The 16,305-nt window shown below is 42.9% G+C and overlaps 1 protein-coding gene across 4 annotated transcripts in view; it reads right to left on the bottom strand.

Moving 5' to 3' along the window:
• Positions 1-1,968: 1,968 nt before the first annotated feature.
• LOC111873302 (kinesin-like protein Klp10A) overlaps positions 1,969-16,305 on the bottom strand; it is a 70,343-nt gene continuing 56,006 nt past the window's right edge. For 3 of the 4 annotated variants that reach the window (XM_023867937.2, XM_023867921.2, XM_023867913.2), the window contains 11 exons: positions 14,500-14,736; positions 13,456-13,615; positions 11,489-11,592; positions 9,938-10,100; positions 9,562-9,757; positions 8,656-8,849; positions 8,221-8,387; positions 6,642-6,796; positions 5,978-6,175; positions 5,171-5,345; positions 1,969-3,252 (listed from right to left, as the gene is read on the bottom strand). In XM_023867937.2, coding sequence (XP_023723705.1) covers positions 3,101-3,252; positions 5,171-5,345; positions 5,978-6,175; positions 6,642-6,796; positions 8,221-8,387; positions 8,656-8,849; positions 9,562-9,757; positions 9,938-10,100; positions 11,489-11,592; positions 13,456-13,615; positions 14,500-14,736 — 1,901 coding nt within the window. In that variant the 3' untranslated portion in view covers positions 1,969-3,100. The remainder of the gene's footprint in view (positions 3,253-5,170; positions 5,346-5,977; positions 6,176-6,641; positions 6,797-8,220; positions 8,388-8,655; positions 8,850-9,561; positions 9,758-9,937; positions 10,101-11,488; positions 11,593-13,455; positions 13,616-14,499; positions 14,737-16,305) is intronic. The other variant, XM_023867927.2, reaches the window with a different exon arrangement.

The following is a 16,305-nucleotide window of genomic DNA, read 5'->3' as shown; positions in this document are numbered from 1 at the left end:
CATGGCTTCTCAAACTGTACGTCCCCCCCCCCCCCCCAAGGGGGGCTTGCCAAGTTCTGACTTGTATTCATGTATAGTTCTGGCAAGTCAGCAAGATTTGATATAGGTGCTTTCAGCTAGCAGAACACTCCAAGAACATTTCTGTTACTGTACAGGAGCATTTTATAGCTTCCTGTAGGTACAGAGAGGCTATAAAAGTTATTTATGTTCCTGCTGTCATGGGCACAGCCTCATAGGGACCTGCAGCAGTGTGAGGAGATGCACTATTTGCTGCAGTAGACTGGGGGGGGGGGCATGGAACCACAAAGTTCAAGAACACATGCTTTAAAGCATAGTCGCAATTATATGTACAACCTGCATTAACACAGAAAAAAAAATTCTGCACTTTACTGAAAGTGTATTTGTGTGTTTTGTATGATTTTCACAGTGAACAGTGATTATTTCCCTATACAGCATTAAATGGCTGGACTTTGTAACAGAGGCAGTTATTTTCTGAGACAGGAACTGAATTTTTAAATAGTATCTAGATGAACTCCAGACTTCTAAGGGTTTGACAGTGTGCTGCCAGTGAAGGGCTCAGAAGGGCAATGCAGACCGTCGGGCCTGAGCCAGTATTTAGTAGACACAAACAGACCTTTTTATTGTGTCAGATTCATATAATGTTAACACTGTCATGCCAAGTTACAAAGACAGATGTGCCCCCTCCCTGAATTTTTAGGGGGGAACTGAAGAGGGGGGCAGAGAAAAAGATGTACAAAACATCAACACCAAAAATCACTTTTTTTAATCATTCAATCCTGATCATTCTATGGCAATAATTTAAAATAATCTAATGAGCTTAAATGTGCAAGCTTTTCTCATTCTGATTTCAATGTATGAGACCCGTTAGTTACAACAGCTTATTCACTGTCGCTGTGCTCATCTGCATGAATAAACTTCCAGGTCTGCAAAGGAAAAATAAATTTAAATCATAGCAAATACACGTGCCATATACCATATTATTAACCTTTATCGTCTATGTGTCATCCTATGGTAATGGTGAAGGGCTTCAGCTGGCTTATCACCGCACTGTTATTGATATAAATACCATTACACAAGAGTTAAAATCCACCTGCATCACAAATGCAAAATTTCTGTATGATAAAAGTTCCTACAGTATAACAACTTAACGTCCGAAAGCTTTAACAAACCAATCGCATCTCTCAGTACTAAAAAAAGCAATTTCAAAATAACTAACACAAAGGAAAGGTCAGAAGGGAAGTTATACATTTAAAATATTTTACCTTTCTAAAAAGAAATTAGTTAACCTTCACTGGCAACACTGTTCACTGCAGAGGAATTCAGTGTTATGAACTTCAGAAACACATGTAATTTACGTTAATGATCTGGATGCACGTATCCCCAGCCTCATGTTCTGGGGTATACAAGTGTTGCGTCTGTTATGTATAATTTCACAACAAAAAAAAAAAAAATGAAAAAGGCAAACTATGGTCATGTCAGAACTTAAAGAAGTCTGGCCCAGCCTGCAGAAGTCTACTGGCAGAAAGAATCATGAAGTGACTGACTCACAAAGCAGAGTGTGTGGCAAAGTGCCTGGAAAAGGTATGATGGTTGCATGTTTTGAGGTGAACAATGATGATATGTGGGATCACAAAATTGCATCAGGACTACAGTAATTGTGACAAATAAGCCTGAGATGTCAGATTATAGTGCAGAAGTACTCTTTTATGTAAATGTTCAAAGTTGCTTTCATCAACCTTTTAAAATTCATTCCTTCCACAAAAATCAGTATTTCCTTTTCATCAATGTTTTTTCTCACAAGTTTTTAGAAGACAAATCCTTTCACAACCACAGAGTGATAAGTAAGAAAAAACGTTTGATGTTACACGTAGTGTAATAGGGAGGTGATGGTATAAGAGTGAATGTTGCGCAGCACAAAACTTGGTGGAGGTGAGGGAAGTTCTATGCAATTCCAGAACATGTATGTATCAAGGAAAGGGAACAAATGTTTACATAATTCTAGTTAAGTACTGTGGCAATCATAAGATTCGCTGAGCCGTAGTACCACAAATGCACTGAACGGTCTTGCGAACTTATAAGGGCAGGGAAGAAGACGTATCATAATAATCACATTTCACTGTAAACTGATGAGACAGATTTTTAACACTATAAAGCACAGTGGTAACTGTATATACCATTAGCTTTCACATTAAAGAACTCTGCAATATTTCCATGTGATGTATTTATGTTTTTTTGATTCTTGTTATTACTTCCCCAAACAGCATTAACCAGTTGGTCTCTGTAATGGAGATAAATGTTCTCTGTGAGGTAGGAACTGAAACTTTAAAAAATATGTAACAAATTTCATGAATCAAAGGGTTAGCATTGATTATAGTTTTCTGACAATTCAGTGATGTATAAATGTTGCTTTCGCCATTGGATCAACCATTATGGATTATTTATGTTAGTTTGGCAAACGAGTGTTAGCTCTCATGACACCAAGCGGCTGAAAGTATTTGTAAATAAAAAAGGATGTCAGATGCTCCTTGTTCCTGATAACCTGCCATGCAAAACATATACCAGCACTTCAGAGGAAACTGAAATTATCACAAAGTATGAACATGACTGTGGTAAAGCAGCTTGTATTGCATATTCCTTTTATAAAGTACCACACTGGAGAAAGAACTGACAGGAATAAGTAGCAACACAAGCTCAACACAGGTAGAGAATATTTCTTGACATTTATCTCACATCAAAGAAACAATGCAGAACAAATTAGCTACAGTTTTAGAAAGATGGGGCATATGCTTTGTCCTTCCTGACATGGTATGGACTTCATTACAAGATGTACATAAAAATATTTAAAAAAGCACAAAAGACCAAAAGAAACTGCAATTAAATGTACAAAACTAATGGTCCCCAACATGCTTCAATCAATTAGGTTCATATTTATGGTAAAAATAGAGCGTCATAACAATTAGAACATACCATGCAATTCAAAATATTGGGAGAGGGGGGGGGGTACTTTCACACAACTTGTCTTTCTTTAATAACTGGGCATTATAACGCACACTGGAATGGCAATACTGTGGCGCAGAGGTTAGGTGTGCCTCGTAGGTGCTGGTCGCTTGATCTTCTGACTGATTTGTTCCTCGGCAACAAGTTGTGCTCTGAATGCAGCCACTTTCTGTTTTAGGTCACCCAGAACTTCCATCCTCTCAGCCAGCATCAGCTCCAGCTGTTTAGAATATGCTGCAACACAACACACACTGTTCATCCACTGAGTAACTAAATCACACTGGCATTAGCACTACTCTTCCCAGACAACATCTTTACTGGTGTCCCATTCTTGGTTTTAGTGCACCAGCACATACTGGCCAGGGGGACAAACACTGGGCGCTGGTATTAAAAGCAGCAGAAGGCGGCCTGTGCACATGCAATAAGGTGAGACAGAACTGGTAAAGATGCTTCTGTCACTCAAAAACTCTTTCTCCTTGAAGGTTTCCAACTAAAATTTTGCAACTTCATTCTCCAATTATACAGAAAGAGTACAGAACACAACAACAAATTTTATGAACATCAATGAGTGCAGACAGTTCTGATTGCCTCTGTGATGTGTCTATCTTTACTGAAAATATGCAGCTTTTGAATAAGGTAATTTTTTCTAGAATAAAACAATATGGCCACCACATGAACAGTATATTTAGTTTCCAATTTTCATGGTGTTCATTAATGAACTACTGAAGGTATACAGGCAGCATTTTGCATGAAGATTGTTCATAGCAACGGAAGGACTAATGTCCTTTCTGTTGTGTAAAGGGAAGGGAGCCATGGGATGGTTCAATCACATGCAGAAGACACAGAGGAATGAGGGAAAAGCTGGCAAGCAATTGAAAAGGAAAAAGGTAGGAAGAATGAAGAGACTGGAGACTTTTCATCTGTATAAGGTGGAAAAGAAGCAGAAAAAAAAAATAAAGAGAAGACCTGGTATTTTCCAAGCACAGAGCCCTCTACCAGCTGCAAAGCCATTACAGTGCAAATGTCTGTAGATCACTAAAATTACAAATGCATTCAGCTACAAATATTAACAAGGTTAACACAGTTCTGTAAACATATGATACTAACATATGGGAGGTGATGCTGTGTTGTCTAATAAACATTCAGAGATGTTTCAGAGTAACATACTGCTTCATTCTTCAGGGTCAACGAATAAGCCAAGCATGAAACCAGTAAGAAGCAAGATGGATATGTAGGCCGCGCCATAGCTCAAGCAGTTAGCTGCTGGCTTCCCACTGTGGCGGCCTGGGTTCGATCCCGGTTCTGGTCAAGTGGGGTTTGTGGTTGACAAACTGGCGATGGGGCAGGTTTTCTCCGAGTACTTCGGTTTCCCCTGCCAATCTTCATTCCACCAGTTGCTCCACAATCACCCTCACCTATCATCTGGGGCTGGTACAATAGGCCAGAAGTGGCTGTAGTGCAAGGGACTAGTCCCACCCCACTAGAAAAAAAAACAGAGAGAGGAGAAGAAGAAGAAGAAGAAGGAAATAGAACAGTATGTTCCTCTGAAACATTGGGGAACTTCTCTCAGAGTATGGAGTGACACATCCCAGAAGACAGCAGCACTCTTTGTAGTTGCTGATGTGAGAACCTCACACCCACCATTCTGTAAATGTTTACACTACTACATCAGAACTGTTAGTCAACTGCCAAACTTGATCTTACCGGAAAGCAACAACTGGCATAATGATAGTTGCCCTGCGGCTGTGCCAACTCTCTTTCACAAATGGCGGAGCAAGCTAGTGCCAAAGCCACGGAACAGGAAAGTTGGCTAACATATCAGGCACATATAATATGGTCCCAGATTAACTAGCAGCTGCCTTGTAATTACAGCAGGATGTTCTGGTACAAAACCTCCTTCCACTCTGGGGAAATGTCTTCATAGCAAAGTTTATGTCTATTTGGGGAATGTGTCTGAGAGACCAAATTTCATCTGGCAGGGGCATTACCCTGAAACTCATAAGCCTGTCTATGTGAGGAATGGATTACAACACGACTGCTCTAGTTCCCGAAGCCAATGGTCTCCTATGTTTTCGAGAGCTGTAACAGCGCCTACAGCCATGAAGCTGCTTGTTCTGGGTACTACAGTGATTACAGCTGTTGGCAATCTCACCGTCCTGGTCATAGTCTACATCATTTGTCATGGCTAGCAAGGCATGGTCGTGCCCGGTCCACATGGGCCCCATCTCTGCTAGACTGGTGTGAGCATCTAACACCTCCTCTTCCAGTAGCTGCAGCTGTGAAACTGCCTCGTGGAAGGTGAACAGGTCCGCTGAGATCTCTCCTTCCTGCAACACATCCACAGTAATTAACCTTTTGAACACACTGAGAGCTTGTGACGCAAACATCTGTCTCCATGCTGAGAAGCCGGTGCGATTCGGAATGAAGCAGTCAGTGGGGAAAACTGTCAGGACAGCCATTGTTCCAGCCAAGATTTGAACCAAGCACCTCCCAGATACTAGTTCAAACCTCTGCCACTAAAACTATCTGGTAAGTGAGAAGCCTGTAAACTTCTTGCTCTTGCAAAGGGGCAAGCTCTGCTGCAGCAGTAATGACACTGAACATAGTCATGATTCATGAGTGTATCTGGCGCTACTCGCAAAGGCCAACTGAGTAGCATGATCAGTTCAATTAAATCCATTGACTTTTCAGGAAACTACAACTTCAGTATCTCTATAGGGGCAGTACCACATATGAAGGAGAGATGTAGCAGTAGTTGTAGCAGTGGGGGGGGGGGACAGAGTCCCTTGGTACCATAGCCTCGCCAGATGATATGACAAAATGGCAGGGGAAGAAGCTACCACACTGCAACATTGTCCATCACAAATCCCATATTAACTACCCTGTACAATGAGAGACCAGCAGCTAACCACCTCAACTACAGCATGGCCCATAATGCAACACTAACCAGCAGACTTACATTTAAGGATCGAAGTTGGGCAAGATCACTATCTTCCAGTGCACCGTTATTCTCCACCTTCATGGGCTCCCCTTCACTGTTAGGAGATATCTTCATCTCCATGGGATCATTGGCTGCCAGTTCCTTGACACGATCCGCGTACCGCAGTGTGTTGAGAGAGTGTTCACATGAACTCATGCCTGGACTAATCATCGCTATCTACAATCCAGAACATAAGCACAGTGTATCAGTCCATCTTGTGGCAAAAAGAATTTAGGGTGACTGACGCACATTGCAAGGGAAGTTTCACTCCTATTTCAGGTGGATACATATACACAGAAAAAGACATGCTCAGGATCAACCAATCATACACCACGTCCTTCTAAAATGTGCCGCGATGTCATATTAATCAGTTTAAATTAAATTTTTCAGTGAAAATGAAAAAATAACATTCATAAGAGACTAAAATGAACAGCAGTAAAATTAATAACATGATATGTTTTGCAATAACAATTAAAAGGCAGAGAGTAAACAGTGGGGTAACAAAATGTTCCCCCATAACTTTTCACATATGTCCTCAGGATGAAACTTGATCAAAATCTGTTACAGATGTACGTAAGCTCATCAACATATGTTCATGCGCTTTATGCACAGAAAACACAGAACTCTGCATCACAACACTCACCATACATGTTTTGGATTTTTCCCCGATGAAGGAGTCTCGAAGCACCTGGGTGAGCTTGCTGGCTCGAAACGGGAGATGAGCACCTTTCCTGCCCAACGCCCTGATACACTCCTTTAGAGCCAAAAGTGACTTGTTAATTTCTGCACCTTCCATCCCTTTGTGCAACCAGAAAAGATTCTGTTTAGTGAATGTGACACATATCCTGGAAAACTAAGTTAACCCACTGGCTTTCAAATTTGAAACCAGTGAGGGGCCACACTGTGTCTCAGATACCATCCACCTGTGGGATGCAATACAAAAAACATAACATTTTTCTGATATGTTGATACAAATATTTGCCCTGCAATGATCAGGTTTATGAAATAAGCACACAAATTAAAAATTAGACCCCATAAAGTTAAAAAATATTTATTTAAATTAATGTTGCCAGGTTGATATGGCTTAAAAATAAGCCCCTTAAGGTTTGCAAGACTGCATCGGTTATCCACATCATAGTTATTCTGCACTTTTCTTTACTACATATCATGAAATCAATTGAAAAATTCAGTCCAGTCTGTTAGAGCCCACCTCAATCCCTGGATACAGTGATGGTGTTCTTTAGAATATCAGATGATGGACAAAGTCCAAACATTCAGTAACTTTCAGTGTAACAGATGATCATAACCTTTTAGATTGGTGTCCACAGCCATAAAGTTATCATTATGTGGTGCCCCAGTGCTAAACAGATGTTGCATATCATATCCCTTGGTTCTTATAACCAGCTTATTGTTAAGGGAAAGCAAGCACGAAACAGGTGCTTCAGCCAGTACTGAAGTATATGCATATCAGACAGAGAGGTTAGGGAGCTATGGCAAGCTTTCGCAGTGATGAAGCTGAAAAAAGAAAATCATAATCGTGCTGGATCAAGGATTGTGATAATGGCACAGGCAACTTGTTCCTTAACCCACAAACACTAGACTGAGGTAAGTCTTGGGTCTGTAACAGGGGTACCTCTTTGCAGCTGAATATTCAATGGCTGTACAGTGCAGTCTGCGAAAAGCAACAGATCAAGAAGTGTTCAGGTATATTGCTGCAGACAATACACTCACTTTAAAGAATATTATTTTCTGAAATGTGACACCATGTGGTCTGGTAGAAGTTCATCAGGTTTCAGAGGAATGTACCGCCACCATCTTCATGGCTGAAGAATATACCAAGAAACCAGTGAGCTGAACATGCGGAAGAGACTGTTCAGGCACTGGCCTAGAAAGAAGTCCAGGGAGAATCAACTGGAGCAAGAGTAACCTGTGTTGACCCCCAGAAGGGCCTCACCTGTACCTGTTTCCTCCTTTCATCCCCCACCACACTGCCTACAGCCCCTGTTATTCCCCAGGTCCACTGGTCTCCCCCACCTCACCATTTTGTGATGACCCTTCTTCTCAGTCATTCCTCCTACTGGTTCTGGCTGGGCTCCTGAACCACAGTTTCATGTATCGCTTGCTCTGTTTTCTCTCAGATCCTCAGACTGGAACACTACGTTCATCCAAAACGTTTGCAGACTTCTACCAGACAACACAGCATCACAATACAATACACTTACTTGTCTGCCTATTTGCAGAGGACGTATCTGCTCCCCTCTCATTTCCCGCTAGGTCGATCAATGAGAACTTGCCATGGATACGATTGATGCCAGGTGTCCGGACTATGATCTGGAATACTGCATGAGACCGGGAAGAATTGGAGTTTGCTGATGTCTGCCCTGATGTCCTGCAACAAACAGATGACTGTATCAATGGTGTCACAGGAAGGGACTCAGCTTTCAGCTAATTTAATTCAGAACGACAGTAAATACTATGAGTGGGACGCTATCAGACTGATAAGGGTCTGGCTCCCAGTAGAGGTATTGGCTTTATCCCCTTGTCTTAATATCAGAGTCCAGAAATACTTGAAGCTTCTAGCTGTTTCCCAAATTGAGACAAACAGGCCATGGTAAGCGCCCGAGAACATCCATACTGTTGTTTACATGTGCTGTTACCTGGCAGTGTTACCATGCTGTATAAGTTTAAGGACTTCATCCACTGAGTCAACTACTTTTTCAGTCAGCCCCACGATCTGCACTTGCTGCTTGCCATCTTCAAGAACACGCAACTTGGCTTTATTTGCCAGCAGATCGAAGACCTTGCCACTGTAGATCTCAAAGAAGCTTGCCGACACCATCAAGTTCAGGACCTGATAAAACATATTTAACCATTTCACAGCTGTGTCTGAAGTCAAAGGAACACAAATGGGCACATCCTATCCCTGGAAGTCTATTCACAATTTGACAGTTAAGCTTTCTCACAAAATGACTTAAGTTTCTGGAACACATTCAGATTAACTGTAAAAGCATACAGTTTACATTTAACAGAAGGAATGTCTGTGTCCAAGTTATTTATCATGATAAGCTGAGATATTTTGCGCATTTATTTATATAAGGTCAAATGTAGCCTCCCTCATTTCCTCACTCTACCAATATCCAGTGCAGAGTACAAATTATGAAGTTCCCCATTATGAAATTCTCTCTGTCCTCCTGTCACTCCTTCCCTCTTGGGCCCAAAAGTTGTCCTCAGTTCTTACCTTAATGTGAGAGTGATACAGCTGCATAAACAAAACCACAGAGAGGTATGGGGCAGCAGGGCCCATCTGGCACAGATAACACAAGCGAGTGCACTATGACGTTCCAGCAGTTCCAACTAATTTACTCCTGACCACAAAACATACGGTCAACTCACATTTAATGTTCCTCAATTTGAGGTCTTCCTCCATTTACAATGATCCAAAATTAATCTGTGTTCAGTTACCCCTATTTTAAGATTTTCCTCAGTTTGTGTTCAAATCCACTTGCACCTCGGGCAACCTTGAATGGGGGCTTCACAGTACACCCTAAATGTCAGCCACTGACCTTATACTTTGGCGACTTGAGGAACTTAAAGACATCTTTGGCAGCCATGGCATAGATTCCCTTCTTGCAGTCTTGTGTCTTGCCCTGGAAGTCACCGCCCATCGTATGGGTCTTGCCACTTCCTGTCTGCCCATACGCAAAACACGTTGCCATCCCCCCCTCGAAGATTGTTTGGACTAGAGGCTTTGCTGTGTATCTGAGGAGAGGCATATCAAGATTTTATTTCAATCTGGAATGTGTTTATATCCCCACAGTGCATCATCTTCTACAGCTTTACCGTAATGACCAAGAGGGTCAAAATAACGGACATAAAGACAGGAAACAAAAAGAGAGATAAGGAAATTTCTTTCCTCCCCTCAATCAGCACTGTACTCACTTGTAAACCAAGTCATTGCCACAGGTCTCATCAAAAGCGTAGTCAAATCTGAAATGCTGGTTCTCCAAGAACTTTGTGAGATCCACTTTGAGTTTGGGCTCATGTACGACAATCTGGTCTTTATTGGGCACTGAGATCACATCGACCTCCTTCCTGGCCACCTCTGCAACACATCGCAAACACTGCTTCTCGTAACGAACACAGCACAGACATTAACAAGAACAACATCACACATTTTTCTGTGAACAAAACAAAACTGTCTCAAAGTCAATATCATGAATATTTTAAACTTGTTCAACTTGCCGTAACACAAGTTTAAATTAACTGATCTAAAGGCTATGGTCTATTCTTCACATCTAATAATTATGTACCACTCCTTAACACACTGGCCATCATCGTAATGTTTGATATCTTTAGCCTCAGTTCACCATGTTCACCTGCATCACTCACTGTGAAGTGTCTCAGATGGTGATTATTTCTGTAGCATACAACAACCCAGCAGATAGTCTCTCAAAGCTAACGTACAACCAAATGACACACTGCAACAGCATGAAAACATACTCAAGCATGAGAGAGTGGACATTGGTGCCCTCTGTGGCAGCGAGATGAACTGTGCGGTGAGGCAAAGTTCTGAAGACACCACTAAGCTCCATGATCTCAGCAGCTGCAGTACCTCACAGTGCCGAAACTTGTTGGAGCATGGCATTAGAGGCAAAACACTGGGCCAGCAATCGCTGTCAAAATCAAAGTGACTCTGCGACCGGTGGTCAGTCAGTCCTAGCACTCGCTACGTTATTATAATCCCCTGCCTAAAACATCTCTGCGGGTACATTATGCCATGCGTGGGCAACCATATCGGGGGGAGGGGGGGGAAGAGTGCTGCATGGTCAGTGAGATCTCCCATATGATGATTTTGGTTCCCATCTTATGCTGATGATAGAATCTAATAACATTCTAACAGAACTGTGTTGCTACCCGATGATCATGTGCCCTCACACAATTACTTACTTACTCATGAAGCTGAGCCCTTCTTGGGGAGCAGCCAATTCTGCAGCTACTCAAGAATTTCTCAGTATTTTATGGAACCCAAAGGTTCATTACGGTGTTAACAAGAGCCCTCACTGGTCTCTATCCTGAGCCAGATCAATCCAGTCCATACCATCCCATCCTGTGTCCTGAAGACCCATTTTAATATTGTCCACCCACCTACGCCTTGGTCCCCTCACACAAATATTATTATTATTTGTTTTCTTCTTTATTATTCTTAGTGGGGTGAGACCGAGTCCACTTGGTACTGCGGCTGCTATTGGCTTATTGTACTGGACCCAGATGACAGATTATGGTGACTGTGTAACAAATGGAGGAATGGAGACTGGCAGTGGAAACCGAAGTACTCAGAGAAAACCTGCCCCAGTTCCGCTTTGTCCACCACACATCCCACATGACCTGACCCGCCGGGCTGGTGGGAAGCCGGTGACTAGCCGCCTCACACAATTCCAATGCCCTGAAGCTGAATTATAAACTTATGAACAAGAAGGTGACCAGACTTGCCTTTCTTGTTGAGTGGCCTCTTCCTGATGCAAACTGTGATCTGATGATCCTCCACGGGGTCTGACTCTCGCAGGGGACGGAACTCGATACCGTTACGGTATTCCCTGGAAACCACAATATAGTAGGGTCAGTAGCAGCAACATATACATGGGTACCAATGGACCACATCCGCGAAAACACTGAAACTGACGAACACTTGCACGGCAGAGATTTCAGTGAGAACACAGCAACAGAACTAGAGGCGACACAGCCGCTGGGATTTGGCGAGTGGAATCATAACAAATGGAAAATCTGTACAGTCATTATCAAAGTATCTTAATTTAATTGTGGCTTTTGGTTTCACTGCCTTCAATTTTAATTGAATGGAGGAATGAATGTATAGATCCATATTTTCTTGACCTCGGCACTAGCTGGAGGTGAGTGGTCAGGTTCACACCCCTGCCACTTCCCAGTACTCACTGGATAGGAGGCTGGGTGAGCCCCAGAACTGGTCTGGATGACATGGAGAAGAGAAAATTCTTGACCCTTCTGGGACTAAAACCCAAAATTCTCAGTTGCTATACTGACTGCGCTATCCTGGCTCCAATTGAAAAATACATAAGTCAGTTAATTTGAATACCGTTCACTGTAGTCATTTAGGAATCCTATTTTTCCTTTAGCCGAAGATTATTATTATTTAACAGCTGTCACTGAAAAATAACCTTTCTTAAGCATGTTAATGTCAAGTTCATATCAAGTAACTTGACACCTAAAAGTAAAAAAAAAGTAAAGCTATCCCTCTACCAGGCCGTGAAGGCCCGTAGGGTTGTGAGACGTTGAGGGTCCCACATTATCTAGACAATCGGCTCAAAGATGGCGGTAAGGTTGTCAGCCTTACGCGCCGGCCACGCTTACTCACCAGGAAAATTATTTAATTAATTCCTGGTTCTCATTTCTGTTAGAGGCTGAGTAAACCCCAGGGCCTAGTGCGGCTGGAAGGATTAGGTCAACTGAAAAATATCCAATGACCTCATTGGGATTTGAACCCACGACCTTCCGGCTTGTAGCATAGCCCCTCAACCACTACGCTACCGCGTGCCCCAACTTGACACCTATATTAAAAATAATTATTCCTGATCATAAAGCTCCAGAACTCCCATTCGATGCTCCCCAGTTAAGAATTTCTCCCCTTTACTGGCCAAATCCACTGCTCCATAGAAAAGCCTTCATTGGGCATTAGAGAATACAACTTGTTCACAAGCGATGCCCACAAACACAACTGTAGCGGACAAGGAGAATCTTGATCAATCAAATAACAGGAGGACTCTCCACCCAATTTTGTTGGGATGATGAAATCAAGGGGACTGAGATGGACGGGACATGCAGCTCATTTCCTGGAGATCAGAAAACCCAATGGTAAGAATCTATTCAGAAGTCCAAGCCTATCCCAGCACTGACTTGGAACGTTCAAGGAAAACCGTGAAAATCTATGAGATTTGAATTTCTCACGGCAGTGACTATGGAGCTTAATGTTTTGTGGGGCATCTCACTGTGTACTGTGGTGTATGGGTAGCATGGTTTTGGTGGGAGATGCTGCAACTGCCAAGGTAAACAACTGACAATTCTATCCTGAAGATGGAGGCAGAACAGGCTAAACAGCATCATTTTACACGAGACAAACGTCAAATGTGTTAACACGAGTCTCAGGGGCAAAGATTTGGGCCAGAACCTCGTGAATGCTAGCCACCAAAATGTGATGTTCAGCAACTACACTCCACAGTGATGGAGCAACAAAACTGCAACAATTCTGGACTGTGATACCATGTAGTCCGGAAGGCAGGTGGCAACATCAGGAATCCAGTGCCTCTACGTGAAGGATCCTCTGAAATATGGGCACATACTCACTAGACTACAACGTATCACATTCCGCATGACTGCTCTGAGAACTGAAACAACACTACTAGGAGGGGAAGGCATGAGGTACACACCTGATCATAGCAAGGAACTCCCAATTGGGGTTACCAGGATCCATGCTCATGAGAACTTCCTTCTCCTCTTTCAGTTCTGCCTGTCTCTGACGCCGTTCCTCCCGGTTCTTCTTCAGTCGCTCAACTTCCTTCACCACATTACTCCTCCGTCCCCGTCCTCCTGTACCAAAATGATCCACAAGTGAAACGTGTGGCCATTCTGGGTGTCAGGCAGCCCAGTGTTTCCATAACTTTGACCACTATATCACAGCGAGTTACACAGACAGCATGGCTGTGAAGCTGACACGTGTTACGGGTTAATCTGACTAGAAATGAGTTCCTGATTCCAATACCGCTTATGGCTCCATACTTATGGGACATCCTGTAGTAGTACTTTCTAGCAGGTTATTCTAGGACACAATCAGTGGCTAGATTACGTAGCATCAAATGGTAGGATCACAGATACAATAGGATTTGGAAGTGGCTGTGGCCTAATTGGAATTTACTTCAAAAGACTAAGAAAAACTACAGAACAGCCAGAACTTGGCAACGGTTTGAACTGAGATACTTAACAGATACTCTGTTCATCTTGCACCATGGTATACTTTGGCAGTTGATGTTTCACTGAGGTTGCATTTCAAAGCAAAGGGTTCATTTGTGACTAACCAGGATTAAATTAACTATTTTAAAGAGTTCTATCTTCTGGATTGTGACATGAATAGGATCCATACTGGGACCCCCCACCCTCCACCCGGTGTACATATCAACTGGACGGCACACCACTTGATCTGTATCTGATCTGTATCTCAGATGGCCTACTGCCTACAGGTATATGGACTGACAGTATAGAGTCAAGGTTTTCCATGACCCCATCATGCAAATGCCAATGTAGTACCTTGAATTATGTCATGGCTGCTTCAGTTCACATTCCTTTCAAATTACTACTGGACAATCACCCCACCCTACGATGTTGTATATTCTGAACTCCGAGCATCGGTTAATAAAGTGTAGATAAAATACAGAATCCTCCCACCTCCTTGAGTGCAACCTCTGCAGAAGAAGTACCTTGAGCTCCTGCCAAAGCAGCCTGCTGTTGCTGCTGAAGCTGTTGCTGCAGCTGCTGTTGTCTGGCCGCAACACTGGCGACCGTGGGTGTACTAGGAGTTGGAGCGATGTTCTCCACGCCTCGTGCCATGGCCACATTCTGCTGGTCTCCATGTCCATTCAGAGCAGGAATTATGTTGGTAGGTCTGGCCTGTTGCCGTGTACGCTGGTAATATGTTGAACGGTTTCCATCATCAACTGTAAACATTCAAAAGACTGATTTCATTCACTGTTCCAGTGTCCATCCTTTTGTCTTCTCGTCTGCTGTCTAATGACGTAAAAATCAGAAGATATAGAACTATAATTTTCCCTGTGGTTATGTATGGGTGTGAAACTTGATCTCTGCATTAAGGGAAGAGCACACACTGAGGGTGTTTGAGAACAGGGCGCCGAGGAAAATATTGAGACTGAAGAGGGGTGAAGTTATAGGAGGGTGGAGAAAACTGCATAATGAGAAGCATCATAACTTGTACTCTTTGCCAAGTCAAGGGGATGAGATGGGAAAGGCACGTAGAACGCACGGGGGAATGCATATAAAATTTCGGTGGGAAAGCCACAAATCCCTGTATGCATTCCTCTCTTGTCCCGAGTGTTCTATATGTCTTGTCAATCTAACCTTCCTTGACGTCATCGTCACCATAAGAACTGGCGAGGAGTGAAAATTAGAAAGCTCGTCGTTATGCAATTTTTTCCAGCCTCCTGTTATTTCATTCTTCTTCAGTGTAAACATTCTCGTCAGCACCCTGTTCTCAAACACCTTGACTCTGTTTCTCCCTTAATGCCAAAGACAAAGTTTCACACGACTTTTAATTTACTGATGAAAATTTAATGGTTACAAACAACTGATAATACGTGGTAGGGCCTCTACCTTATGCGGTTAAATTATATTCATGCAACAATCTTACACCCGCTGCATGTGTTGCATGTATGTATGTATGTATGTGTGTATGTATGTACATTGAGGCGGGAGGACGTTCTGTTAGTTATTAGCGTTCAGTAATCTCTGACACGTTCGGAAAACCGCTGAGCTCTCTGTTAGGGAAATCACTGCTGACGGATGAAAACGCACGAAATTAATGACCCTCGAGGTCACAGGACAGGCGGCAGAAGCGTTACGTCCTCTGCAACTTTTAACCGCCCAGATGAATATTCACGGGGCTAAGCTCGAGACACACGCAGAAATGCACTGCGTGTTCGTGTATGTGCTCGCTATTTTTGTCGGATTTCAACAAAAACTGGAATGTGAAAACGGCGTTTACTAGAACTCTCCAACATGGAATTTCTTGAAAATCGTCCAGTGTTCCCGAGCTGTTCCCTGACATCCGAAGGGATTTTACCAGGCGCTCTACACCGGTGCAGAGCTCCTGGGAACAGCGAAGCGCATATCTGGATTCCGTACAAGGAGTCACGAATACCTCAGCCTAGGTTTGTGGTTCTAACATGCAGCGTAGTGCGAAAAAAATAGGAGCTATGCCTCCACTTCCCGATACATCTTCATGGCATAGTGCTTACTTAATTAAGCATAGGGATAACTTTACCTCACCTTTAACATGCGGTCATGTAGGTATTTAAGGTTTCAGAGAAATATGATGCGTCCATCTTCGGGGAAAAAGTTCATAATGTCTGATGTTACCATCGCGTGAGACAGAGAGCGCACTTATAACGCTTTGGCAGGCTTCACATGCGGGATACAGGAGCACAGGAATCGTGGCAAGCCCTTTCTGAGGGAGGAGGCAAACTTGCAGCTTCTGTCATGCACTGAAACTC

Source organism: Cryptotermes secundus, unplaced genomic scaffold (assembly GCF_002891405.2).
Source record: "Cryptotermes secundus unplaced genomic scaffold, Csec_1.0 scaffold1269, whole genome shotgun sequence".
Classification (NCBI taxonomy): Eukaryota; Metazoa; Arthropoda; class Insecta; order Blattodea; family Kalotermitidae; genus Cryptotermes; species Cryptotermes secundus.
This window is presented reverse-complemented; position numbering and strand designations above follow the sequence as displayed.